The 27,095-nt window shown below is 44.9% G+C and overlaps 1 protein-coding gene and 1 long non-coding RNA gene across 3 annotated transcripts in view; one reads left to right on the top strand and one right to left on the bottom strand.

The window, feature by feature from the left end:
- The window catches only part of BBOX1 (gamma-butyrobetaine hydroxylase 1), a 148,837-nt gene that overhangs the window by 59,215 nt on the left and 62,527 nt on the right, over window positions 1–27,095 (bottom strand). Inside the window, exons 7-8 of one of the 2 annotated variants that reach the window (XM_048853454.2) lie at window positions 26,695–26,861; window positions 15,762–21,735 (exon numbers count right to left, since the gene is read on the bottom strand). In XM_048853454.2, coding sequence (XP_048709411.1) covers window positions 21,575–21,735; window positions 26,695–26,861 — 328 coding nt within the window. In that variant the 3' untranslated portion in view covers window positions 15,762–21,574. Of the gene's footprint in view, window positions 1–15,761; window positions 21,736–26,694; window positions 26,862–27,095 lie in introns of those variants that run through there. The other variant, XM_075129453.1, reaches the window with a different exon arrangement.
- Window positions 1,902–15,614, top strand: LOC125638132 (uncharacterized). Its single transcript, XR_007357159.2, has 4 exons — window positions 1,902–2,269; window positions 7,042–7,169; window positions 8,707–8,848; window positions 15,550–15,614. It is a non-coding gene; the product is annotated as an uncharacterized LOC125638132 (long non-coding RNA).

The following is a 27,095-nucleotide window of genomic DNA, read 5'->3' on the forward strand; positions in this document are numbered from 1 at the left end:
TTGAAGCTGCAGTAAAGTGTGCTACTACTCCTTGTTTGGTGGGACCTTTTGCCTTGTTTATTATTATTATTTAACACTCAAAAAGCTCAGTCTCCTGCAATGAAAGTCTGTCTTCCTGTCCTAGCTAGTGATGATAAGGCAAAAGAGCTACTTGCTAAACATGCCTGAAAACACAAGAGGGTGCATAGGTGAGAAAGTCACGGGAATTAATGATGGCTAGATGGTGGGAATGTTACATTTGTGAATCAGTTTAAAGAATCTGATGTACTCCAACTGACTATGTGTTTGCTGCAACCAAAATACAACTCCTCCATTATATTATTATGAGTAAAACATAATTAAAAAGTTTACAGAGAGGACACGCATGTAACACTTTCATTTATTAGGATACCTAGTCCTCTCCATTTTGCATGGGTTGTTTTTTAAACTATGGTATATTTATCACTCAGATAAAAAAATGGACTTTGCTTCAGCTCCTTTTGCTTTGGTTGTCCACAAATATCCTAGCAAATGTGCTCGCTGGCAGGGATGTTCACTGAAATAGGTTAATTTGAAGCAAATATTAGAGAATACGTGTGCTCAGCCAATTTCAAACTTGTGCTGGAAAGCTGATTTCCAAGAGTTATGCTGACTGGGTGAGGAATCAGAATCCCATCACATCTCACCAATGCGGCTTCAGTGACTTGCCCACACAAGGAAATCTGTGGTGGACCGCACATTGAACCCTGGCTTCCTGAGCCTCGGTTCAGTGGCTCAGCATAAGATCAGCCACCTCTCATTTTACATGACATTTTTGATTAAAAAATTAGAATGATGTAAAATGGATTAAAAACTGGCTGACTGATAATTCTCAAAATGTAACTGTAAACAGAGAATCATCACTGACTGGGTCTGTTTCCAATAAGGTCCCGCAGGGACTGGTTCTTGACCCTACACTATTTAACATCTTTATTAATGACCTGGAAGAAAACCATCACTGATCACTGAAGTTTCCAGATAACACAAAAATCGGGGAAGTGGTAAATAATAAAGGGTCACAGATTCAGAGTGATCTAGATCACTTTGAAAACTGGACACAAGCAAACAATACGCATTTTAACTTTTAAATCAAATAAAAGGCTACAAGATTTAATGCAATGTTGGGATACATAAACAGGGGAATCTCGAGTAGGAGTAGTGAGAATATTTTACCTCTGTGTTTGGCACTGGTGAGACCACTGCTGGAATACTGTGTTCAGTTCTGGTGCCTACAAGAAGGTTGCTAAATTGGAGAGGGTTCAGAGAAGAGCCACAAGAATGATTAAAAGTTTAGAAAACATGCCTTGTAGTGACAGAATCGGGGAGCTCAATCTATTTAGCTTAATGAAGAGAAGGTTAAGGTGACTTCATTACAGCGGATAAGTACTTACCCTTGGAAAAAATATTTAATAATGGGTTCTGCAGTCTAGCATAGAAAGGTATAACACAATCCAATGGCTGGAAGTTAGAGCTAGACAAATTCAGCCTGGAAATAAGGTGTAATTTTAATGCTGAACGTAGTTAATCATTGGAACAATTTACCAACGGTCATGGTGGATCACCGTCAATTTTAAAATCAAGATTGGATGTTTTTCTAAAAGAGATCATCTAGGAATTATTTTGGGGGAAGTTCTATGTCCTGTGCTATACAGGAGGTCAGACTAGATGATCACAACGGTCCCTTCTGGTCTTAGAATCTATGAACTCATGCTACTTAGATGTATAACATTTTTCAAGACGGCTCTTTTTTCCCTCCAGGAAGAGCAGAGCAGAGCAGAATGTGTTTATGAGCAAGGATGGTCATGCATGGCAGCAGGAACTCTGAGGTCATTCTTTCCCTGTCCTAAACAAGAGATGACTGGTGCCAAAATTGCTTGCTGGAGAACATAGAATACCATGCTCCTCAACCACATCAAAGGTGACTGGAACCATAGATTTATTGGTGGCATCTTTCATGGACTAAAAGATGAAATGAAGACAATAGGTCAGCATGAAGACAATAGGTCAGCTTTTGAGGATCTCGGACGCTTCATCATGTCCTGGCAAAGCAGACCTGGTAATGAAAGCAAAACTGGCAGCATGTTTGCTAAGATGGTATTTTTTAGACAAATACAAAAGATCAGCTACCTAAACAGGATTTGGCAACTGTTTTGTCTTGTGTGTTATTTCATCTGCCAAGGAGAACTGGGCTATTGATCATGCCAAATGGACCATCTTCATATGTATCCATGGTCTGTGCTAAAATTAAAAGGTAAGAGAAGACCGTAACAGCACATAATATTTTACATGTATATAATGCCTTTTGTCCAAGAATCAAAAAACACTTGACTCCTCAAAGCATTGTTTAATAGATGCGGAAAAGGAGCTTGAGATGTCAAGTGACATGCCCAAGGTCATGTAGGGTGTCAGTGACAAAGTCACAAATATGCCTGCCTGTCCTGTGTTCTAACCACTGAGCTGTAGTCTCTTTATTAGACTACTCTTCTGTCATAGACTGACTGGGCCTTTAAGGGGAACTCGTCCACTGTCCTGTGTGATTGCTCCAGGAGGGGCATGGTAGGGAATTCTAGGCTGAGAAAGGGGTTAATGAGTTAACAGGCAAGTGGGGGCTCTATTACTGTCACCTAGGTGCACCTGGACAGGGTGTGCCAGGCTCAGGGAGGACTTAAAGGAAGGCGTTCAGGGCAGTTAGGAGGGAGACTGTAGGTGAGAGAGAGGTTTCAGGAACCAGGAAGAAGTTGCGGTAAGGAGGGTTAGCTTTTTGTTTCCCCAGCAGGAGGGGAGACTCGAGGGAGGCAGCCCTGGGAGTTATTGTTCTGAAAAAAGGTGGCAAACTTGAGGGGGAAGTGAAAGAGGGTTGGAAAGTTCAGGCCCATGAGGGCCAGGAGTTGTATCTTTGTTTGGTTAGGAGGTGGTTTGTCAAGGAGTTTTGCCAAGGGGAAATGCTGTGAGTCACTGCTTTGGGCAGTGATCTAACTTAAATATTATTTGACCCCCATTACATAGTGTCCGAGTACCCCATCATCTCTATCCCCACAACATCCCTTTGAGGTAGCAGGTAAAGTACTATCCCCATTTCACAAATGAAGGACAGGAAGGTTTAGCCAAACTGGTGGGAAAGCAGAGAACTGAACGCTAGTTTTCTGAGACCCAGGCAAGCACCCTAACCAGTGACCCATCTTTCCACTAGCCCAGAGTCATTGATGATATGCCTTATGAATATTGAGCACTATGATGTATTTGGACCTCCACTTCCATGTGTATGAAATGTCTGTAACAGTGCAATGTACAGGCTTTAGTTTCTTAAAGGACAACTTTATTATTAATGTTAGGCCCCTTTTTAAAGGGAATTTTCTGCAGGCTGAGTCCCTTCCGCCCCCAAACTGATGCAGATTTCTCAACATGATACAGCTGAGCGGTCCCCATAAGGGCCCACTTCAAATGCTCCTACCCTACTTTAGAGGGGCAGTTCCTATTTCCTTGATTATAAATAGCAAAGATACAAACAATAAATATTCAAAAAACATTCCAAGTTGCTATTAAACATAAGAAATATAAACCCACTTCTGTCCCAGGGTGAGCAAATCTATGCAAGTTACCATATAAGTGATTGTAGCTTAGTGAAACTGATGATTTGCTTAAACCAAAGGTGGTGCATATTTTAAGCTTAAACTCAGTGAGGAGGCCAAATTGCTTCCAGACTCAGATGGATAACTTTGCCATTAATGCAACTCGTACGATCAAAGCAGAATGAGTAGTTTAGCAGCCATTTCTTTGCTCTGCAGTGGACAATGTGCCTTTTATTGTGTTATCTGGTTTTGGTTATTTTGTGTAATCAGTAGCACCACAACCACAGCGCTCTCAAAATACCAGAATTTCATATTCTATAAAGCAGGGCAATGGAGCTGCCTGAAAAACAGATATCCCGCAATAAACCACTAGATGGAAGCCCTGTCCCATCATGCACAGTTCATAACCAAGGGGACACAGAAGCCAGTCAAGCCTATTTTACTGGGTAAGAAACATTTTTTGTGGACTGTGGGTCTCATCCAAAACCCATTCAGGTTAATAGGAGTCTTCATTGGCACCACTGGGTTTTGGATTAGACCTTGTATTGAGAAACTCTGTGGGCACTGATTTTGTTTTGATTTCTAATTTGAAAGATAATTGCTGGCTTCAGCTTCAAATTTCTGCATGTCTGTTAAATCCCTCAATTATTAGTGAAGCAAAGCACCTTCGATTCTAGAGGAAGTCCTTCAGATGAAGCATAATTTAGAGGATAGTTTTCAGCATAGAAAATGAAAATTAAACTCCTTTAAAATGTTTGTGGCACAGTTGCCAACTTTCATGCGGTAAATAAGCACTCTGACTTTCACAATAAGATAAAAATCAAGCTAATCCCATTTTAAAACAAGGCCAGAACAAGCCAATCCCTAAGACCCCCATCACTCTATGTGACTAGATCCTCTTGGTGTGCAGTCTGGGACTGTGGTGGGCCCACTGTGCACCCCTGACTCTCTCCCCCCTTTGCCTCTGCTTGCCAGGAGCCGATCAAAAAAAAAGAAGCAGTAACAAGCTACAAGCCCAACAAGCTACAAGCCAAAAACTAGCCAACAAGCAACTCACAAGCCAATTAAGCCAAAACCAAGCCCAATTTCTGTTTTTTCCCCCCATGGGTTTGGCATGTCTGGTTTGTGTTTGTTTTTTCTTGTGAGTTGCTCAGGAACTCCTACTATTTCTATTACAGCCAATACTAGTGGCCCCACCCGAGACTGGATCTCCATTGTGCTCAGTGCTGCATGTAGACAGGAAGAGACAGTTCCAGTCCCTAAAATGGAGCTACCATCAGTGTCGCTCTTCCCAGCATTCCAGTCTATTGGCATGTTTTTGTACCAAAATGGTTCTATGAAGAGCCAGGTATGTCAATATGCTTAATACCCAGGAGTGTTACAATTAAATTAGTCCATTTTTGTTTACTATCAGCTCTCCTTTAATGCAATAAGGAAGTCTAAAGGCAACATGCTTCTGTTTCTGCCAATTGTCTTGAATTTCCTGGTCGTCATTAATTACCCCAGAGTGATGCCTGGCACGTTCTGGAATTACGTTATTCTTCTTGGCCCCGGTCCTGCAACAGTGAGAGAAGCCTGAGCAACTGGGCTTTGGTCATATGCAAAAGGGTTAAAGCTCAGCAGGGCTCTGGGTAGGAATCCGTTGTCCCAGCTGGTGCTTTAATGCCAGTGCTCCTGGGTAGATGGATTAACACCATTACTGCTGGTTCTTGGGAGCAGCAACAGAGACACAAACAGACATGAGGGTTCACCATGTGACTCCATGTTCTCGAAACGGTGTCCTCTGCTCAGCATGACCTTGCACGCACAGTCTGTGAGAGATCACATAGGCAGAGGCATTCCAGTAGTACTACAGCACAAAACTATATATTTAAATAATAAACTAACCTAATAGAATAATAACATGAAACTTATGTATAGAAAGGAAAGTGGTCCATGAAATGTAGTGAGATGCAGCTCAGGGTCTCAGCACCTTTTAGGTGCATATCTAGATCCCAAATGAAGAAGAGGGCTTTGTACAGTTTGCTAGTAATTTGCCCACTGCTTCAACTTGTATTTGTGTAGCTGAAACTGCATACAACTGTGTGAAACTGAGGCACAAAATCGCTTGCAAAACAATACAGCAGAAACATGCTCTGCTTGAACCTCTGCTGGTCTCATTAACTTCCACAGACTGTAAGAGTGACATCTTGTAGCATAAGTTGCTAAAACCAGAACATATAGAGCCAGACTCTGAAATCAGTGCAATTATCCCAGATGTGTGTTGGTATAATTAAGAGTAGAATTTGGCCCACAAACTATTAAGCAATAAACAGTGGTTACTACTAAAGGCAAATTTAATTTTGCATCTAATTTCTGCAGGCTCTGGGGAAATCATTAAACAACTGAGTCAGCTCTGGCACTTTGTTAGTCACGTGGAATTAACTTCCATGTGAATGGGTTAAATAGTCTCATCTATGTTGAAGCTGAGCTCAGCACAGCTGTTGGGATGGGGGATGCAAAGGCTGATCTTATGCCAGTGAAATTAAATTAAATGGGGCAATTTCTGCCCTCAGTTACACCTGTGCAATCATCAGTGAGATCAACTGGTTGCAGACTTCAATCTAATTTAGTATGAATAATGAGGGTCATATGCTCAGACCTCACTTATACTTTTTTATATAAAGAATGCATTGATTTACTTAACAACCATACCCTGTATTGATATCATACAAGATTTAGCCTGCCTCGGGACTGAATGTTTTCAAAATATTATAACATGTATGTCTGCAATATATGCCAATTTATTCTTGTCCCACGATACAGCATGATTTATAAAACAGAGGACTACTTAGCTGGTTATTAATCAGATGAGTGTGGTGGAATCAATGTAATCCCTAGTGGATATTTTTGACATAGAACCAACACTATTGCTAATACAATTGGCACTCGGTTCAGGTTTAAACTGAGACAGCGGGTGTGCTGGAAATTAGGATTCAATCTCATCGCGAACTTCTTTAGAAGAATATTTGTCTGATCAGTCTATAAACTAATGTTCATTTGTATTAAGTTATACAATTGGTCTTTTAATCTCTAGCTGAAGTACAGCCTACCTGCTAATCACTGGTGCAGTAATACTGTGTCACATTCTTGGTACTGATAATTCCCAGACATTTGGATAATAAAGTGCCCCATACCTACATCTGTCCTGATTTGTGCTTGCTATCTCCATGAGAATATAGAATGTCAACAAAGTTGGCATGTTACATATGTACAATAAACCTCCTTTCTTGTCCACAGCTTTCTGAGGTTCCTAGTTAGATAATGTTTAACTGCCAGTAAGCAGAGAATGGAGGAAAGCTTTACCTATTGTTGAAGCCAAGTTCTTTACTGACCTCTGCATCCTTAAGGATATGTCTAGCCTTGAGAGCTATTCATGCAAACAGACTAAATCATGTTTTTTCTGTCCCATTAGTAGTGATAGGAGATTGACAATGGACAAATGTGAGCTCCATGCCAAGCACATTATGTACAAATAACCAGAGCTTAAAGATCATCTGCTCCTGCAGCTTGCTCATCACAGTGCAAAGAACAGCAAAGCAAGTGAGTAGAAAAAGAACCTGGTAAAGCCAAGCAGAAAATGAAACATGATTGATGCACTACTGCAATAATTTTACTGCACAGCCATTTCACTATGATGGTTTGGGAAAGCAGGAGGGGTCAGGGAATATAATGAATGATGGGACTGTCACCATGCTAGGCATACTGGCCCAGAGCCACAAAAGTACTTGAAACCCAAAAACTCAGTGAGGAGGGCAGGGCGAGGGCCTGGGTATCCCACAGAGCTAGCTTTAACATTTATTTTATTCAGCAGTAATGCAAGGAACCTACAGGCCTGTATCCTGTAAGACATTGGCTTCAGCAGTTAGCACAAGGCTTGAGGCCTATGAACTTTGGCATAGATAAATGGCCCAACAGTCATCCCTGAGTTTTGGGGAACTGGGGATAGAGTGTTTAAGGGAGAAGTTTGTACGCAATGACACCAGGCAACCACAGGAATATGAGCTAACACCAACTTTTGGATATTTTAGGATAGGAACATCTGCAGGTATCTGACCAGCAGAGTGCCATGGTAACCAACTGACATAATGATAATAAGTTGAGATCATTAATATACTAACCTATAGGAGAAGGATACTCAATATAAGTAGTGTGAGGAAATACAAATAAGGAAAAATCTCTACTGTACATGCATTAGGCATCATGTCATCAGCATAACATATTGTAAAAGTTACCAGCAGCAGAGTGGGGTGGGGGGGAAAGAAAACCTTTTGTAGTGATAAACACCCATTTTTTCATGGTTTATGTATATAAAAACATCTTCTGTATTTTCCACAGTATGCATCTGATGAAGTGAGCTGTAGCTCACGAAAGCTTATGCTCAAATAAATTGGTTAGTCGCTAAGGTGCCACAAGTACTCCTTTTCTTTTTGCGAATATAGACTAACACGGCTGTTACTCTGAAACCTGTCATATTGTAAAAGTTGTATCCCAGCCTGTGTGCTGGAGGAGAGAGAGATGTAGCTCTTGGGAGGTGTCAGGATGATGGCTACTGGAGATGTAGAGGAAGGTGATAGTGATGAGGAAGATCATGGCTAACATTTCAGGTTGTTCTGCAAGAGATGGTGGGAGTACATGGATGTTCAGATATATGTTCTGTATTCTCTCTCTCTATCTTTCTGGGTTAGAGTGTTTGTAACTTTGCTAAATGTATTAATAAAACTATTACAGATGCAGAAGGGTTCCTAAAGTGTGAGTGTTGTAATTGTGCACATTGGGGTTCCCACATGAACAGTCATTTTAATAATTCTTGGCCTGATCTTGGTACCTGTCAAACCTCAGAGTGATGACAGGGAATTCTTAAGTAATCAGTAGAACTAATACAAAATCCATAGTTTAGGCAACAAGCCACACCCCTCTCATTGGCATCTTCTACTGACTAGCTCCTGGCCTAACATACTAGCTTTTGTGGATCTCATTCTCAGATGCATACCTCTGCCCATTCACTGTATAGGGACCCTTGGTGCCTAATGTAGGTTCTGTGGATCCCATTGTTGTTCCAGTGATTTTTTTTTTCTAGGTGCCTAAAAGTTAGGTGTTGCAATGTGTAAGTCCCTGTGTGGATCAGACCACTTCTGCAATTTCAGTAGAGAAGCCAAGAGCAGGAATGTGCATGGATATTGTGACTTTCCTCCAACCCACAGTGGTCCCTATGGAGCAAGGTAAAGATGTAATTGTGGAGGGAGCAATATTGTGTCACTTTCACATCACATATATCTTGTATACCAAGGAGCTGGAGACAGTGAACTATGTACTTAATGGAGCCCACCATTTTCCGTAGATATTTGGCAGAGAGCACAGTCCTGTTCTTACCAGACTGGCTGCTTGCAGATTTGGCCAGTGTTCTTTCAGTGTTGTAGCCAACCCCCTGTATCAAGCAACACTTCAACAGCATGACGCTGAACTCCGTGCATCACTTTTCAATGGAATCTTTTGCAGATATGGGCTTTTGCACTGATTTCCATGAAAAGACAGTTAGAGGGGCTATAGCACACTTTTCTCCTTGTAAACAACAACCTTGTTTGTCTTTTAACAAAAGCAGAGGACTCCAGAAATAGAGTGTGATGCATGCTATACAATTAGGGCTGTCAATTAATTGCAGTTAACTCATGCGACTAACTAAAAAAAGTAATCACAATTAATCATACTTATAACAATGGAATACCACCCGAAATTTATTAAATATTTTTGGATGTTTTTCTACATTTTCTATATTGATTTCAATTACAACACAGAATACAAAGTACACAGTGCTCACTTTATATTATTAGTTTTGATTACAAATATATGCACTGTAAAAATGATAAACAAAAGAAATAGTATTTTTCAATTCATCTTGTACAAGTATTGAAGTGCAATCTCTTTATCGTGAAAGTGTAACTTACAAATGCAGATTTTTTTTGGTTACATAACTGCACTCAAAGACAAAACAGTGTAAAACTTTAGAGACTACAAGTCCACTCAGTCCTACTTCTTATTCTGCAAATCGCTAAGACAAACAAGTTTGACAGGAGATACTGCTGCCTGCTTCTTATTTACAATGTCACCTGAAAGTGAAAACAGGCATTTGCATGGCACTTTTGTAGCTGGCATTGCAAGGTATTTACAGCCAGATATGCAAAACATTAGTATGCCCCTTCATGCTTCGGCCACCATTTCAGAGGACATGCTTCCATGCTGATAGTGCTAGTTAAAAAATGAGTTAATTACATTTGTGACTGAACTCCTTTGGGGGAGAATTGTATGTTTCCTACTCTATTTTACCTGCATTCTGCATATATTTCATGTTTTAGCAGTCTTGGATGATGACCCAGCACATGTTTGTTTTAAGAACACTTTCACAGCAGATTTGACAAAATGCAAAGAAGGTACCGATGTGAGATTTCTAAAAATAGCTACACCACTCGACCCAAGGTTTAAGAATCTGAAGTGCCTTCCAACATCTGAGAGGGATGAAGTGTGGAGCATGCTTTTAGCTGTCTTAAAAGAGCAACACTCTGATGCGGAAACTACCCAAACCCAAACCACCAAAAAAGAAAATCAATCTTCTAGTGGTGGCATCTGACTCGGATGATGAAAATGAACATGCATCAGTCCATACTGCTTTGGATTGTTATCAAGCAGACCCCATCATCAGCATGGAAGCATATCCTCTGTAATGGTGGTTGAAGCATGAAGGGACATATGAATCTTTAGCTCATCTGGCAAGTAAATATCTTGCAATGCTAGCTATAAGAGTGCCATGCAAACACCTGTACTCACTTTCAGGTGACATTGTAAACAAGAAGCAGGTAGCATTAGCTCCTGCAAATGGTAACCAACTTTGTTTGTCTGAGTGATTGGCTGGCCAAGAAGTACGACTGAGTGGACTTGTAGGCTTTAAAGTTTTACATTGTTTTAATTTTGAATGCAGTTTTTTTTTTTACATAATTCTACATTTGTAAGTTCAACTTTCATGATAAAGAGATTGCACTACAGTAAGTGTCTGAGGTGAACTGAAAAATAATTTTTTTTTGTTTTTTACAGGGCAAATATTTGTAATCAAAAATAAATATAAAGCGAGCATTATACACTGTAATTGAAATTAATATATTTGAAAATGTAGTAAAAAGTGACCCCCCCTCAGGAAGAGCATGTATTGAAATGCTCAAGCCACTTGCTTTCCTCCAGCAATCATGAAAATGCCAGCTGGAAACTAGTATTGAAACTGATTACAGTACATAAAAACGACGACTTGGGATGGGACCAAAACATTTATCATTGCTCATTTACAAAATCATACGCAGAGAAGCCAACAGGGCTTTATTTGCATGGAATAAAACCAAACACATTCTATACTGAGTGTGGCCTCTCGCTCAGATCCCCAGTCCTGCAAACACTTACTACAGGGCATTCGACTTACTACCGTGACTAGTTCCAAAGAAGTTAAGGAGACCATAGGAAGCAGTATATGTGGCAGTGTTTGCAGGGGTGGGAGCCCAAGTCAAGTAATGTGCATATACCACTACTGCAGCCAGACCTCCTGTGCGCAAGAGCTTTGGTTCTACCATGCAGATTGTGGGGTGGGGGAAAACAAAGGTGGCCCTAAGCAACCGTTAGGATTCCTAGGCATGACTGGGCCCTAAAATCAACCCTTTGTAACTCGGAGTAAGCTGAGAGTAGCCCTACGTTGTGCCAGCTAGAATGGGCAGGGGTGGTGGGGGAAAGGGGACAACTGTATACAGTGGTAAAGTGGCAGCCAGCGATGGCTGGCGGAGTCCAGCACCCCTGGTGAGCAGAGGGCATAAGGTTGCCAGGTGTCTGGTTTCCAACCGGAATGCCCGGTTGAAAAGGGACCCTGGGCGCCAAGTCCAGTCAGTGGCGTAGCGGAGGCCCGGGGCTAAGGCAGGCTCCTTGCCTGCCCTGGCTCCGCACGACTCCTGGAAGTGGCCGCCAGGTCCCTGAGGCCTCTAGATTCATGGGTGGCCAGGCAGGCTCTTTGCGCTGCCCCCTCCCTGCGGGCCAGGTCAGCAGTTCCCATTGGCCAGCCAGTGGGAACTGTGGTAAGTGCCGCTGGGAGTCTGAACCCCCTCCCGCACCCCAAACCCCTTTCCCAGCCTGGAGTCCCCTCCCACGCCCAGACTCCCTCTTGGCACCCACACCCCCCATCCCCTGTCCCAGCCCCCTCCTGCACCCCAAATCCCTCATTGCCAGCCCTGAGCCCTCTCCCACACCCTGAAACCCTCACTGATGGCCCCTCTACCCCCTTCCGCACCCCCCCCAACTCCTACCTGAGCCCCCGCCCACACTGCTCAGTCCCAGCCCGGAGCCCCGTTCTGCACCGCAAACTCCTCATCCCCAAGCCCTGAGCTCCCACCCCCGTGCTGAACCCATCAGGCCCAGCCCAGAGCCCCCTTCCGCACCCTGAACCCCCTCCTCGCTAGACACACCCCGGAACTTGCACCCTCACCCACTCCTGCATCCCAACCCCCCTCCCACATGCCTCTCTGCACCCCCACAACCCCCTCCACCCCAATACCACTCTGAGCCCCCCCACCTCAACACTCCAAGCCCCTTGGGCCCAGCCCAGAGCCCCCTCCCACACTCTGAACCTCCTCATTGCTGGCCCCCACCCCCAGTGTTCACACTCCCCCTCCCGCACCCCAACCCCCCCATCCCCATTCCCAACATGCGCCCACACCCTCAGCCCCCACCTCCTGCACCCCATCCCTGAGCCCCCCTCCAAATCCCTTGGCCCAAGCCCCCTCCTGCACCCCAAACCCTTCATTCCCAGCCCCACCCCAGAGCCCTCTAGCCCACACACCAACCTCCTGCCTCAGCCTGGTGAAAATGAGGTAGTGAGCAAATGTGGGGGTGAGCAAGCGAGGAAATTGAGTTAGTGGAGGGCAGGACTTTGGGAAGTGTGGGGGAGCAGGTCAAGGGTGTTAAGTTTTCTGATATTAGAAACTTGGCAACCCCATCTTGCTGGCCCTGGTCCCTATTGACGCATGGGGCCATGCACGCGCCACGGTGCCCCTCTCCCTGACAGATATGTGGCGTCCTGCCGGGTGGGAGGAGGTACTATTTAAGTTGATGGGGGGGGGCACAATGTAAAGGTTTGGCTGTCCCTCAAACTGCTTGAATCACCCCTCTCCCCATAGTGCAGGGATCCCCTCCTTATGCTCGTCTGGCCTCAAAGGTCACTTGCCTGGCTCAGCTCTGGCCAGCTGCTGTGCAAGGAGGCGAGGCTGGGTGGTTTCCAGATGTGGCTTCCAAGGTGCCCCCCTTCCCCCCCCGACCTTCTGGGCTGGGGCCTCCTGCACATTGGCCAACCCATGTCCCTTGTTAATTCGCCCCCAGGTCCCTGTGCAAAACTCAAACAAACATGAGGGCAGGCATGCAGCCCCATGGGCCAGCGGTGAGCCCACAGAGGGCCCAGCCCTGAAAGCATTGGACAGGACCAGAATTTGCGCCTCCGTCCCTGCCACGCACAGCTACATTGGCCTGCCTGGAGCCCCCCCGGCCCAATATAGAAGTCAAATTATGCCTGTGCCATCTTTTAGAGCAGTGGCCTAGGGACCAATCAGTTGGCCAAGGATTCCTGAAGACCTCACTGTGAGCTCTGGCCCTACATCTCTGACTGGTGGCATGCCCCAACACCCCCTTAGACACCTCAGTGCTGAGGGGGGGCATTGGCTGCCTGCTTATGGCAGCTAGAGTAACCCTGTGCACTGCTCTAGTAAAGAGTACTTTTGGAGAAAGAACACCAGTCAATTGTGCCATGAAATCAAACAATCATGTGTGACTGAAAAGGGCTATCAGTCAGCAACCCTGGTGTTGTAGTCCCAGTTTGACAACAGACTGAGTCATTTAACCCCCATGCCTCACTTTCCCCATTTGTAAAGCTGTGATAATACACCTCTACCCTGATATAACGCGGGCCTTGGGAGCCAAAATATCTTACAGCGTTTTAGGTCAAACTGTGTTATATCGGGGGGGGGGGGGGTCGGTGACATGGCAGGGGGTGAAGTAATGCGGCACCGAGGGAGGTTTCTGATGGAGCAGTGGGGAGGGCTGGCAGGTTAGCAGTGGAAGGGTCAGTGGGGGGCTGTGTATGCGCTCAATGGTGGGCCAGTGGGCGATCTGGGCAGTCCTGGTGGAGCACTGAGGAGCGAGCGGGGGATGGGAAATCAGTATCTCCTGGTGGCTGTGTGAGCACGGGAAGGACAGACACTTGTGGCACGGGGGTAAGCTCTGGGTGCCAGGGGCGCTGCAGGAGACATGCTGGGACCAGCAAGGCGAGGAGTGTCTGGAGGGGAGGTGCCAGGGCAGCTAGCGGGACGAGAAGTTCCACAGCTCTGGAGACTGTCCTGGTGGAGAGCTGGGGGGCTCCCTAGAGGTGCAGCGCAGGCCCCCTTGGTGTAGTGGTGCAGCGAAAGCCTGATGGGAGTTGGGACCCATACAGCATGGAGCACTTACTATCCTGTGACTCACAGCTCAGCGCCAGGCTGGGGAGCTTGGGGCGGACTCACTGAGGGAGAAGGGTCCGTGCCTAGCAGGGGAAGCAGGTGGGGCAGGGAGATGCTGACTCTCAAGCCCCTCTTCCTATAATCCCATTGGAGCTATATGATGCAGGGAGCCCCACAAACCAGCTTGAAACCAAAAGCTTCCCTAGACCTTGTGCCAGGATGCTGCTTAATGTGAAGGAGCATTCAGAAGAACCCGAACACAAAGAGGTTTCCCTTGGCACCAGTGTCTCCGATAATGGCTGTCAGGGTGCTGCTAAACACGAGGCCAGAATACAGGCTCCAGAGGGGGTCCCTAATCTCACTTGCACCATCACTGTGCCCCTGCCACCCCATTAGTAAGCAAAGCCTCCCTGGACTCAGGGTTCCCTCCCCACTGCCTCATGAGGTCCCTAAAATAGGCCCTTGTAGCTTCCCTCTTATGTAGAGCAGGGTAAGGCAACTCCAGAGAATTGCAATCTTTCTGCTTTCCCAGGCATTTTCCTTCACTGTCTCCTTCTCTCGCCTGGCTTCCCTTTGTTCTCTCTCTTCCTCCCCCTTTCCTGCTCTTCTCTCATCATTTTAATTTTTGCACTGCTCGCCTCCCCGCTAGTCTCCTCACCGTCTGTCCAGCATGCCTCCCCCCATCCGCCGCTCTCCTGCTCGCCATCTTCCCACCCACCTGCCTCCCCATTCACCTCCTCGCCTGCTTGCCCATCCGCCTCCTTTACCTTTATAACACTTAACAGCAGTAAATCTGAATTCGTATTATATCAGGTCACGTTATATCAGGGTAGAGGTGTCGCATGAATTAATTAGATCTTGTTTGTGCTCTAGTAGAGCAGTGTAAGTATTATGGACTTTGTCTTGCACAGAATTATACCTCTACATACTACTGTGGCCACAGACCTTTATGGCTAGGCTGTGTCAACTGCATGCAGCTCATTGTAAAGCGTGCTTTAACTAAACTGCAGCCAGTGGGAACACCACAAAGCATTCAGAATACCTCCTGGAGCTCTCCAGTGTGCAGTGGGAGTGTGTACACTGCTATACTCATTCTCAGAGTGTAGCATACAGCTGCCCCCACCCATGACTGGCCATGGTACCGCCTACTTCCCAACTCCACTGGGAACCGGTGTCCAGACCTTCACATAGGTAGGTGCCTAACTTCTATTGATTTCTGCTGCTTCGATGATATGATCCTCCCTAGCCTAATTCAGATTCTTACCCTGCTTTTTTTGAAACAAAACACTCTGCCACATGCTTTGCTAATAAAGAAATGCACTAAAAATAGCTGCATGCACACATACCTATGCGAAATGAATGCCATCTCTGTCCCTGAGTTTGCAGATTCATGAATAATCTTATGTTTGTAACAGGCACACAGATCATCAGTGAAAAGTGTCCTTGGAATCGGCAGAAAAGGAGCAGGGAGTTAAAGCACTCAAATCAGCTTTTCTTACCATGGAAATCAAGACTCTGACAACCAGCATTCAAAGGCTTCATGTGCACAGCACATTTCATGACTCTGAATATAAAACTAGTCACTCTAGCACACAGGACATGCCTTTCATAAATGGAACGTGCCAACTAAGCAGCACAGCGCATTTAATGTTTTGGGGTAACATGAATATTACACGAATACAAATGTACACAAAGCAGTGACATATGAACCGGAGAGGTAGTCTGTTTTTATTTACCTTCCTCTTTACATTTGGTCTCAGAGTAGTAGCTGTGTTAGTCTGTATTCGCAAAAAGAAAAGGAGTACTTGTGGCACCTCAGGGATAAGCTTTTTGTGAGCTACAGCTCACTTCATCTGATGAAGTGAGCTGTAGCTCACGAAAGCTTATGCTCAAATAAATGTGTTAGTCTCTAAAGTGCCACAAGTCCTCCTTTTCTTTTTACATTTGGTGTCACAGATGTATGCAAAACGTACACACAAGCAAATCCACAACTTACAACTGCCAAAGGACTGAATTCATGCTGTCTGTACTCCTGATCCTGCACCACTGGGAGCTTCGCCATTTACCTCTCTGGACACTAGCTCAGATTTTATGGTCCTACCTGCTAAAGGCCACATTCAGCGTGACAGGAGGGCATGGGACACTTCTCTCCATGCACAGTCTATTTCTCTCATGCCCAGGAGATAGGTTCCACTATGTTGAAGCACAGCGGCACAAGCATAGTCTTCTAGATCAGGTGGGGTGCAGTCACTGTTACATGCTAACCAAACTGCACACACTAGGCAGCAAACAAGTGCATGTTACTGCAGATTCCCCAGGCTCACCTGGATGAATACTGCACCTGCATTGCTGTAGGAGAGGATGCACTGCTCAGTGCAACCACCTGAGTCAGAATTTAGCTTCTGTAGCTGATTGGTAACTATAGAGGTAAGACAAATTTGGCTGCACTGGGCATATACACAACCAATCAAATTGCTATCTTTGGAAAAATATCTCCTGGCCACCATTCTCCAGCATATGAGCAAAATCCAATGTCCAAAGCAACTTTTAATAATACATAAGCATATGACTAAAATGGCTCTCGGAAAAGTAATGCACAAAATGACACTCCCCTATAAGCATTTGTATAAAGCCAGATGTCTTGCTTTACAGTTTAATTCACTTTAACACCACTATGTGGCAAATGATATATAAGAAAACTAATGTACAATTAAAACACAGTGCTGTGGGGTTTTGGTTTTAATAGAGATGTACAAACAGACTGTCTGCATATTTTTTGAAGGAAATGTTGAGGGATCAAATAGCTACTAAAAGCTAGGTTTTGTGACATACCACAAGCTTATGCTGTCACTTCAGACTATAATGTGATGCCCAAACTCTGAGATGTCGAAGTTCACTCTTTAGTGTTCTAAAGAATCCGCTCAGTTTCTCACATTCTCATATCAGGAGTGTGAAAATAACCTGTTTCTGTAATCCTGAGTTGTTGGGGGCGGGGGGAGAAACTAACAGACAAAATATGTTCTGGTTAGCAGAATATATTTTTTAAACCTCCCTTTTCCAAATTGAAATCTGAATAAAGGAAATTCATTTCTGTGAAGGGTAGTACCCAAGCAACCTGACAGTACTTTGCTGTTGTACACCATCGTGTGTCCCATATTCTGGACCCTACAGTGAGTCTGCAGTACAGCTGGGGAGGGTATTTTATCATGCAAGAAGGGTGCATGAGAGGAAGGATGTCCTTGTGGGCTGGGTTCTAGGAGATCTGGGTTAAATTCCCAGCTCTGCCACAGACTGACTGTGTGATGCTGGGCAAGCCACCGAGGCGGAAGGCTCCTTAGTTCAACATTTAGGCACATTAGAACTGTTGAGCCGTCAGTCTAGGCTTGTCTGACTGCCTATGAAATTTCTTTGTGGGGCAGGAATATATACACCCAGGGAGCGGAAGGTGGCACTGGAGTCCTTCAGGATATGCAAAGACTCACCTGCCTTTTTGTTAAACAGATGAACGTCATTGAAGGGCAGATCCTCCACGGTTTCTGAAGCTCCCTGGGAAACCCTGGAGCATGAACCCCTGATTCCCTGCACATTGCAATGGCTGTAGCCATCACCCCTGAAGATGTCTCAACTGCATCTACCACTGATGGAAGAGTGGTCCTGGCAACAATCTTGCCTTCCTCTATAAAAGCCTGGAAACAAGCTCTGTCCTGCTGCGGAAACTTGTCAGCAAAGTCCACAGATTCTGAATAGTTCAGAAAATCGTACTTAGCCATCAGTGCTTGGTAATTGGCTATCCTGAACTGAAGGCTAGAAAAAGAAAAGACCTTCCTTTCCAATAAGTCAAGATGTTTGCCTCCCTTATCAGTTAGAGTAGATCATGGGTGTTGCTGCCTAGATTTCTCCATGGACCACTAAAGAGTTTGGGGCAAGATGAGAGAACAGAAATTCCACCACTTTGCTGGGACATGGTAATATTTCTCTGCCCTCTTAGGAGTAGGGGCACAAGTAACTGGGGTATGCCAGAGCACTCTAGCTTACTCCAGTATGGCTTTGTTAACAGGGAGCGCTATCTGACTGGAACCAGAGGATAGCAGGATGTCCAGGAGCTTATGCTGAGGATCCTGAACTTCCTTAAGAGGAATCTGCAGCTCCTCTGCAATTCTGCAAAGTAGTTCTTGGAACTGCTTATAGTGATCAGAAGGACGGAGACATCAGAGCCACCACCTCATCTGGGGATGAAGATGACAATCTTGTTGGTTCTAGTGGAACTGCTGGGTCCAGCATGTCTTCCTACTCCTCCTCAACTGGATTAGGAGGCAGCTCTGATTGCCCTCTCGGACAGGTGGATGAGATGGTTCCCCAGCACACGGCAGCATGGTATGGGTCACATGGCTCCCAATAAGGCCAATAAAATGAATTGGATGAGGGTGGCAGAGGTCCCCATGGCATGGGGTACCAACAGCTGTGAGGCAGGTGGTGAGGTGGAGGTTGATCCCAAGCTGGTCCAGGCCTCCTGTCTGGGAAGGCATGTTTTGGAGGAGGAATTAATGGTTCATTGGGTAGTTCAGAATCTTTCGAGGAAGAGAAAGCCTCGGTCAGAGTTATGAGGTGAGCTAGGGCACATGTGTGGACCAACGAATTCTGATTTCATAATTCTCCGGCTCCAGGCACTTGGAACACATGTGTACCCACTGTGGAATACACAGACGGATCAGCACTCGAAGATGAATACACAATATTGATCAAGCCTTTGCTGAGAATGCTTTAAAGGGAACTGGCGATGCAATCTGTTCCATGCCTTTCATGGTATGTATCGATGCAATCCATGATGAAGCTTGCAAAGAATTGGTGTTACTAGTGTAGTATTTAATGGAGAAAAGAACTGGTATTAGAGAGATTTCTAGATTTAAATGAGTACAATATAGGGACCAATGTATCTGTATTTGAGAAGACCGATGTTAGTAGTAGATGTTGAAGATACAGTAACTAGAGTATACGGTCACTTTTCAAGAAGCTCTAAAAGAAAAGAAATACTGAAAGAATCTGATGATTTTTGCAGTGTAGAAAGCAGAAAATTTTTGAACTATGTGCTAAGTCGATGGCTAAGTTTGCAGCACTGTTTAACCAGACTACTTCAGCAATATCCAGCTTTGAAGGCATATTTTTTTCCCCCAAGGTAATAAAAATCCTGGTGTAAAATCTCAAACTAATTTTTGAAAATCTACAAACTGAACTGTACTACCTGTTTTTGCGCATTATGCAGCTGTTTCAAAAGATCTTTGGAAGATACATAAAGCCATCCTGTCTCAAAGAAACAAAAGAATTGTCAAAGGTAGATTTCTTAAATCCAGAAAACTAAGTGGAGGATAACAAATTGTTGGATTTTGTGCCTCACCATTCCTGAAATCTGAAGAAATGCAATGCAGTGCTCATTGTGACACTATCAGCAAAAGTTTTTACTCTGATGTGAAGTGAATGAAAGTGAAGCTAGGAAAGCTCTTCTGGAAAATCTCCCAGAGAAGAAAGACATTTTACAGTCTGTGTTAGATTTCAGGAAAAGAAGCAGACATGAGTTTTCTATTCTAGTGAAGACACTGACGATCTTTCCAGTAATTCCCACAGAAGAAATGGAGAGCCTCAATAATGAATTTGGTACCTCCCAGTTAACTAGGAAGTTTGAATTTGAAACAGAATCAATGCTAGTGATTTTTTTTGTGACGGGTGAACTAAAAAGTCCAGTGTCAGGGACACCACAGTTTCCACTGCTTTCCAAAACTATCTGAGTTTTGTCTCATAGCAGTGCTGGGTGTGAAAGGATTTTCAGCATATGTGTAAAAATTTGCACCCATCAGAGAAGTGAAATCAAAACTAAGACACTAAGGGGTGTACTTGCCACCAGAATGAATTTGTTTTGCAAACAGTACTGTTACCAGCTCTACCTGAGCAACGAGAGGCTGAAGAAAGCAAGAGTGCTATGTTCACAGTACTTCAACAAGATCATTAATAAGTTAAAATACATGTTTTTATGGTATTATTTAGCAAAGTAATATAAGGGAACTTATATAGTGTGTCTAGTCAGATAGACGTTATTAGCAAATTAAACACCACCACAAATTTCCCTGAAATTATTTTGGAAATGTTGGTCACTATGGATATCTGAGACAGAAGGGGGAACTGAACCAGAGCCTCCCATGTTCCGGGTGACTACCAGTGTTGGTGGGAGGGGACCCCTCCTCTGTTTTTCTTGGGAAAGGGCTGACCTGGCTTAGGCAATGAATTCCAGGAAAGGCTTCATGGCTGTGACTCCCAAGTGGAGGGATTCCCTTCGGCCTGGAGTTAGGCACCTACCACCTACTGAAGAGTGGAGTTTAGGCCACATCTCTCTCGTTGGCATTTCCTACTGGCTATCTTAGGCGGCTCCTAGCTCAATCTGCTGCTTTTTGTGAATCCTATCTTTAGGCAACTAATTCTCTCCTTCTATTGTATAGGGAGCCAAGGTGCCTAGCTCAGGGCTGTGAATTCCACTCAGTGGCAAGGTGCCTAAAAGTTAGCCTTTGCAATGCTGAGCCTAGTCCCCCATGTGACTCTCATGCTGAATCTCTCAATGCCTCAGTTCCTAGCTGTAAAATGGGGCCAAAAACACCTTTCATCTGTACAGACTGAAAGCTCTTCAGGACAGGGAGAGTCTTCTACTAAGTATATGCTAAGCACCACAGTAGGGGTCTGATCTCTGGACTTTAGGTAGTATTGTAATACTACTACGGATAAGGAGGGGTATGAGTCCATCTCCTCTCTTATAGCTGTATGGACTCCTTAGAGCTAACTGGAATAAAAAGTACTAAAAACACCCAAAAAACTTGTAGTGTGAAATTAAGCAGGAGTGGCTCTGAACCATACACAAAGAGCAGATCTGTTGAGTAAGAAGATGCTATTTTTGAATAGTCACTTTTCAGAGTAGAATTGCTTGTTAACCTCACTGGAGATTCTAAAGCTATTGTTGGTTTTTTGGGGGTGGGGTAAAGAAAATGAGTCATTATCTATAAAATGGTTTTATCTCTCTGAAAATAGATATAAAATTCTCAGAAAGCTGCTGTCCATTACAAACACTTAATGGGTGACACATGAAAGGCTTTTCTTGATGCCTCACCTGGAGAGACTGATTTCTGAGAAGGGAAGGCCTATTTGTGATGTATTGGTACTAACCAGTTTCAAACTAGTACAGTAAGTTGTAATACCACTTACAATGACAGCAGAATAAAGACATACTACGAGAGATATTGTTTTCAACAAAGCATACTTTCAAAAAATATGGTCAGTCTTTCAAAGGTTACATTAGCGAAGGTGTAAAATGTATGCTTGGTGTTGGAAATCCAATACATTTGTATTTTTTAAAACAAAGATGAACCGTCCGAGGCATTGCTAATTGCTAAACCAGAAGAAAGTTTAATTGCTATTCTGAATGATCTTCCTCAGGAGTCGGAGTCTTGACATTACCACATCCCAGTCTGCATAAGCACCTTCAAGGTGACGGGATGTTTCTGCTCCTGATTGGTAGCTCCGGCGACCATGCAGTAAACGCCAGTTGTCAAATGTTACTATGTCCCCTATGAAGATATTAAACAATGTACTTCACAACTTTGTCATGTTTTCCATCATTTCAAATATATAACACATTGACGTGATTTAAATGCATTTGTCTGAGTGTCTCTTAAAACCCGCAGCCCCAAAAAACCCATTCCCCACAATTGAGAAATGTAAACATTCTGAGAAAGCACAACATTCCATCACTTACATTTGTCTGTGCCTGGGGTAAGTGAGCATAATCATCAATATACTGATGCTCAACATCCCAGTGGCATTGAGGTGTGCTATTATCACCATGTTACAGATGGGGAACTGAGACACAGAGGGTCTAAGTAACTTGCCCCCAGTCACCCAGGAAGTCTATGGCTGGGAATTGAATTCAGGTCTCTCAAGTCTCAGGCTAGAGCCCTAGCCACTGTATCTTCTGCAAACTGCAACTCCCTCCCACATCACTAGGGTTATAGGGGCTGCAGGAGTACTACAATCCTATGGCTGAAATAACCACTTTGCATGGATCCAACCAGCACAGAGAAAGGGGTTTGACATGAAATAAAATGACCTCACCAATGGTGGCAATGCAGCAAAGCCTCTACTCCCCCACCCCACCCTTCTCTGTCACCTGAATGGGGGGAAATGTACAGGGTACCCAATTCATTGTTGTAGAGGATAACTACAGTGCAGAATGGAGCTAGGAGGTTCTCACTCCTCAGTCAGGGACCATTCACATTTGGCCAAGTTCTGAGCCTTTGCAAAACTGCCGTTTGCACCCCAGATGCCAACTTTCATGCGGTAATAAGCACCCCGATTTTCACAATAAGCCAAAAATCAAGCTAATCCCATTTCAAAACAAGCCAATCCCTAAGTCCCCCAACACTCTATGTGACTAGATCCCTTCGGTGTGCAGTCTGGGATTGTGGTGGTCCCACTGTGCACCCCTGACTCTCTCTCCCCCTTGTCCTTGCTTGCCGGGAGCCGATCAAAAAACAGAAGCAACAAGCTACAACAAGCAACAGGCTACAAGCCAAACAAGCAACAAGCCAAAAACTAGCCAACAAGCAACTCACAAGCCAATTAGGACAAAAACTAGCCCAATTTCTGTGTTTTTTTCAGGGGTTTGGCATGTCTGGTTTGCACATGCTCAGAAGCAGCTTCTTACGGTCTGGGAGCTAAATTCTTCAAAGGTTCTGCTGGCACTGAATATACAGCTCCATGTGTGACTGCACTGCGCATGTGCTATCCCCAAAGAACAACTCAGCATGCTTCATCTCTGGGAGTTGGGGCTAAGCTGGGCTGCTGTGGTGCGGGCACCAGAACTGAGAGCAATGGACTTTCTGTCCTGTAGACTCAATGCTCTTGCTGATGGTGCCCAACAGTGAGAAGGGGGAAGCAGCCTGATTAAAAGGCCGAGGTGAGGAATGGTGGGGGTGTGCGTGTGTTTGGGTGTGGGGGAACATGAAGAGAGGGGAATGAAAGAGCCAAAGGGTGGGGAGAAGCAGACAGGGAAGCAGTAGCCAACAGGAGCTGGGGGAAGGGGCAGCAGAGGGAGTTAGGGAGGAGAGGTGCAGGTGTCTGGGTGGTATACAGGTGTGATTCAGGGGGAACAGAGGTAGGAGCCTGGGTCTGGATAGGATTAGAGGGAATGGAGGCAGGAACTGGGGGAAGGGGCTAGAGAGGGTGAGCCAGACTTGGTGGGGGATGGGGCAAAAGGGTCAATAAGCACTTAGCGCATACTATCTTTGGGCTTTTGCTCTGCTGCCCACCATTGCAACGTCTGAGCACCTTCCATGCAAAATCCCCTCCAGAATGCAGACCTGAACCCAGGAGTCCTGAGACTCTACATTCCTCTGCTGTCAGCAAATATGTACGAAACCTACTTGCAAACTGTGTCTTATCTCCCTCTATGCCCAATCCACGTACTCTGCCTGCTGCTGCTATCAATAACTCTGTTAGCTCAAGTGGCAGAGGTCTGAGAGGATCTAAAGTTTCCAAACCTGCTTGATGACCCAGGCAGGTGTCAATATGATGCTACATGATGGAATTTCTGTGTTTTCAGATTTTTTTTTTTTACATGAGAAAATGACATCCAAAAAGACCACATTAAAAGAACATTACTAAGGTTGCAAAGTCGAGCACTAAAAAGTTAGGAAATGTCAGAATTAAGTTTGCCCATACAGCCTTAATTCAGCCTCCTTGTGCGTATGGCTTCTGATACATACTACTTTTTCCCCCAAAGGCACTCCTGCCTCATTCAGTGCTTTGGGAATTAATCAGGTTTATATAGTCAAGGAGGGTGTTATCTCTAGGACTCCTGCCGCACGTTGGAAGGTATGTAGTGAATAAGGAAGGAAACTGGAGAAAGAGAAACAAAACTGCCTGTTCTCAAATGGATAAAGCAGATGTTAATTCCTTTGAAGTTTACACCGCTGTTGTGGAGTCAGGAGTCTGGCTGATTCCATAGGTGTGGTGGGAGAGAAGGACCTAGATGGGTAATGTTAGACAAAGGATTAGGAAGCTGTTAAATAGAGCAGACTGAGGAAGAGAGGTAGGATCTGCAGTGAAAGAGACTGTAACCAGTTTCCTAGACTCTGGGTAACCAGGTAGGGCTATGTGAGGGGAGGGCGGCTGCATGAGAGATTGTGCAGAGGAGGAGGAACTGTGAAGGACTGCATGGAGGATGAGAAAGACGGACCATGAGGGATCATGCAGAGGAAGTGGAAGGACCACGGGGGATCTGCGGCAAAAGAGGAAGAACCACGAGGTATCACATGCCGGGGGAGGAGGAGACAGGACCATGTGGATCATGTGGAGCAGAAAGAGGGACCACAAGGGACCATGCCAAGGCGGAGCAAGGGGAGCAAGTACAACAAGGGATCGTGCAGAGGAAGGACAACAAAAGATCACGAGGGATGATGCTCAGGGGCCAACAAGGGATCACTGGAGGAAGAGGGACCACAAAGGTTTGCTCAGAGAAGCAGGAGGAGGAAGCCGCATGAAGTATCATGCAAGGATGAAGAACTGTTGGGAAGAAACAAATGCAGGTGCCTTAAACAATGAGTGATGAGTAAAAAAACAACTAGGTTGAGGAAAGAGACAGCTCCACAGATAAGAGTCGCCCACAGCAACCTCCCAGGAGATGTGTGAATCTTTATTCCCTCTGGTGCAGTGAGCTAGGGCAGAGCCTTATTCCCTGTTACAGCCAGCACAGGGGAGGGGCTAATAAAGTTCTCGTGTGTGGGGCTGTCTCCAGCCGGGGGAGCAACCTTGGGAAAGTGGCTGAAATAGATAGCACTCATGGCTCCCCACCGACCTCGATCAAGGCTCCACATACGATAATCTGGACAAAAGGTTTTAGTGGGTGAAGTCACTTCACATACACAAAGCCAGAGGCTTTGTGCAGGTGATGAGCATGGGTGCTAGCAAGTAAAATCCACCCATAACCCAGAGGCTCCCCCCCGACCTCGATCAAGGCTCCACATATGATAATCTGGACAAAAGGTTTTAGTGGGTGAAGTCACTTCACATACACAAAGCCAGAGGCTTTGTGCAGGTGATGAGCATGGGTGCTAGCAAGTAAAATCCACCCATAACCCAGAGGCAAGGTGTGAGTCTGCAGTGCACACCCCTGGCAGCTATTACTGCAGCCTATGGGCTGGAAAAGCATGTGCTCCAGCACCTCCGCCCTGCGTGCGTGGGGCAACAGTGCCACTAGAGACATGTAACAATGGATCCCCTGGTCCATCTACGTTGCTGCCCTCTGCAGCACACAGGACAGCAGATGCCTTCACGTGTAGCCCTGCTGCACAACCCGACCGCGACATATTAGCATGGCATGTCTTTGCCCAAGCACTGTGCACCAGGGTAATTTTCAGCCAACAGGCTCAGAACAGCCTGTATTTTTTGTGTGTAACATATCTAACTACATTATAAAAACATTCAGGTTACAAAGTCAAGTGTTTAAGATTAAAGAAATGCCAGAATGTAGCTAACCCATGCAGCCTTAATTCAGTCCTCTTGTGCGTATGGATTATGATACAGGTTACGTCTATACTTGGAACTACGGGTGGGATTCTCAACTCATGTAGCCATACTTGTACTAGCCCTCATTGCATTTGTGTACTGAAAATAGTAGGGTAATCACGGTAGCAAAGACTGAAGGGAGCGGCAGGAACAGATTAGTCACCTTGAGTACAAACCCGACTGGAACCCCCTGGGTACATGCTTAGGGTGGCTAGTCAGTGCCACTGCTTGCTGCTGCCCATTCTACCACAGCTACACTATTATATTCAGGGTGTATGGGAACTGGGATTCACACTCTCAGCTCCAAGTGTAGACACAGCAACAGTCCTTCATTAAGTGATCACATGCTACTTTTTTCCACAAGACCCCTGCTCACACAGTGCACAGCAGGAACGTGCTCACTTAATGGGCAGCTATTCAACGGTCTGTGTTATCCTCATCACTCAGCCTGGGCCCCATGAATTATTTACTGCACACTATTTAAACACAGCTCCAAAGACAGAGTAATTAATTTCCTCCATCATGGTTTCTATGATGCTCTGATTGCTTCATACCTAATAGTGAATGCGTCTTCATAACACCCTGTAAGGTAGTGCAGTGCTATTATCCCCATTTTACAAATGGGGAACTAAGGCACAGAGAAATTAAGGGTAAAACTGTCTAAAGTGTCCACTGATTTTGATGCCCAACCTCAGACCTCATTTTCCAGAATATTTAGCATTTGTATAGCACTTTACGTGTTCAAAGCACAGCTCCAATTGATTTCAGCTGTGGTCATGAGTGCTCTGGACTTCTCCAAATCTGGCCCCAAGTGTTTCATGCTGGGTACTCAGAGAGGACCAAGGTTGTCTTTTCATACCAGCATTGTACTAACATATTCAAATGGTTAGGATTTTGTTCTTAGGCAAAGGCATGAAAAAAATCTTCCAATTACTATAAGCAAAAGCAACTTATTCACTGACCTGGTTTCATCTTGTAGGTAAACTTATGTTCCGGGCTGTTCAATAGATCAATGAACTCCTTCAGAGCTGCATAAAATGGCTGCACTTTTTCAGCAGGTATGTCAAAAACAGTGTCTCTTGTTGCATTATTATAATTGATACGAACCACTTGGCCTCTGTAATCTACACTGAGAGACAGAGAGAGAGAGAAAAATGTATTATCATGCCACTCAAACCTTTTAGCATTTTTTTGTTTTGGTGGGGACAGGTTCACTTCCCCCTTTCAGTTTTTGGTTGTTACAGTACAGTTCAACAGTGAAGTGCAGTGCTATGACAAAGTATTGTACATTATTGCATATCAGGCTGCTGATTCCAAGTTTATCAATGGGTCAGGGTTTAGGAAGATTAATAATCAAAGGGAC

This window comes from Caretta caretta, chromosome 6 (genome assembly GCF_965140235.1).
Source record: "Caretta caretta isolate rCarCar2 chromosome 6, rCarCar1.hap1, whole genome shotgun sequence".
Lineage (NCBI taxonomy): Eukaryota > Metazoa > Chordata > Testudines > Cheloniidae > Caretta > Caretta caretta.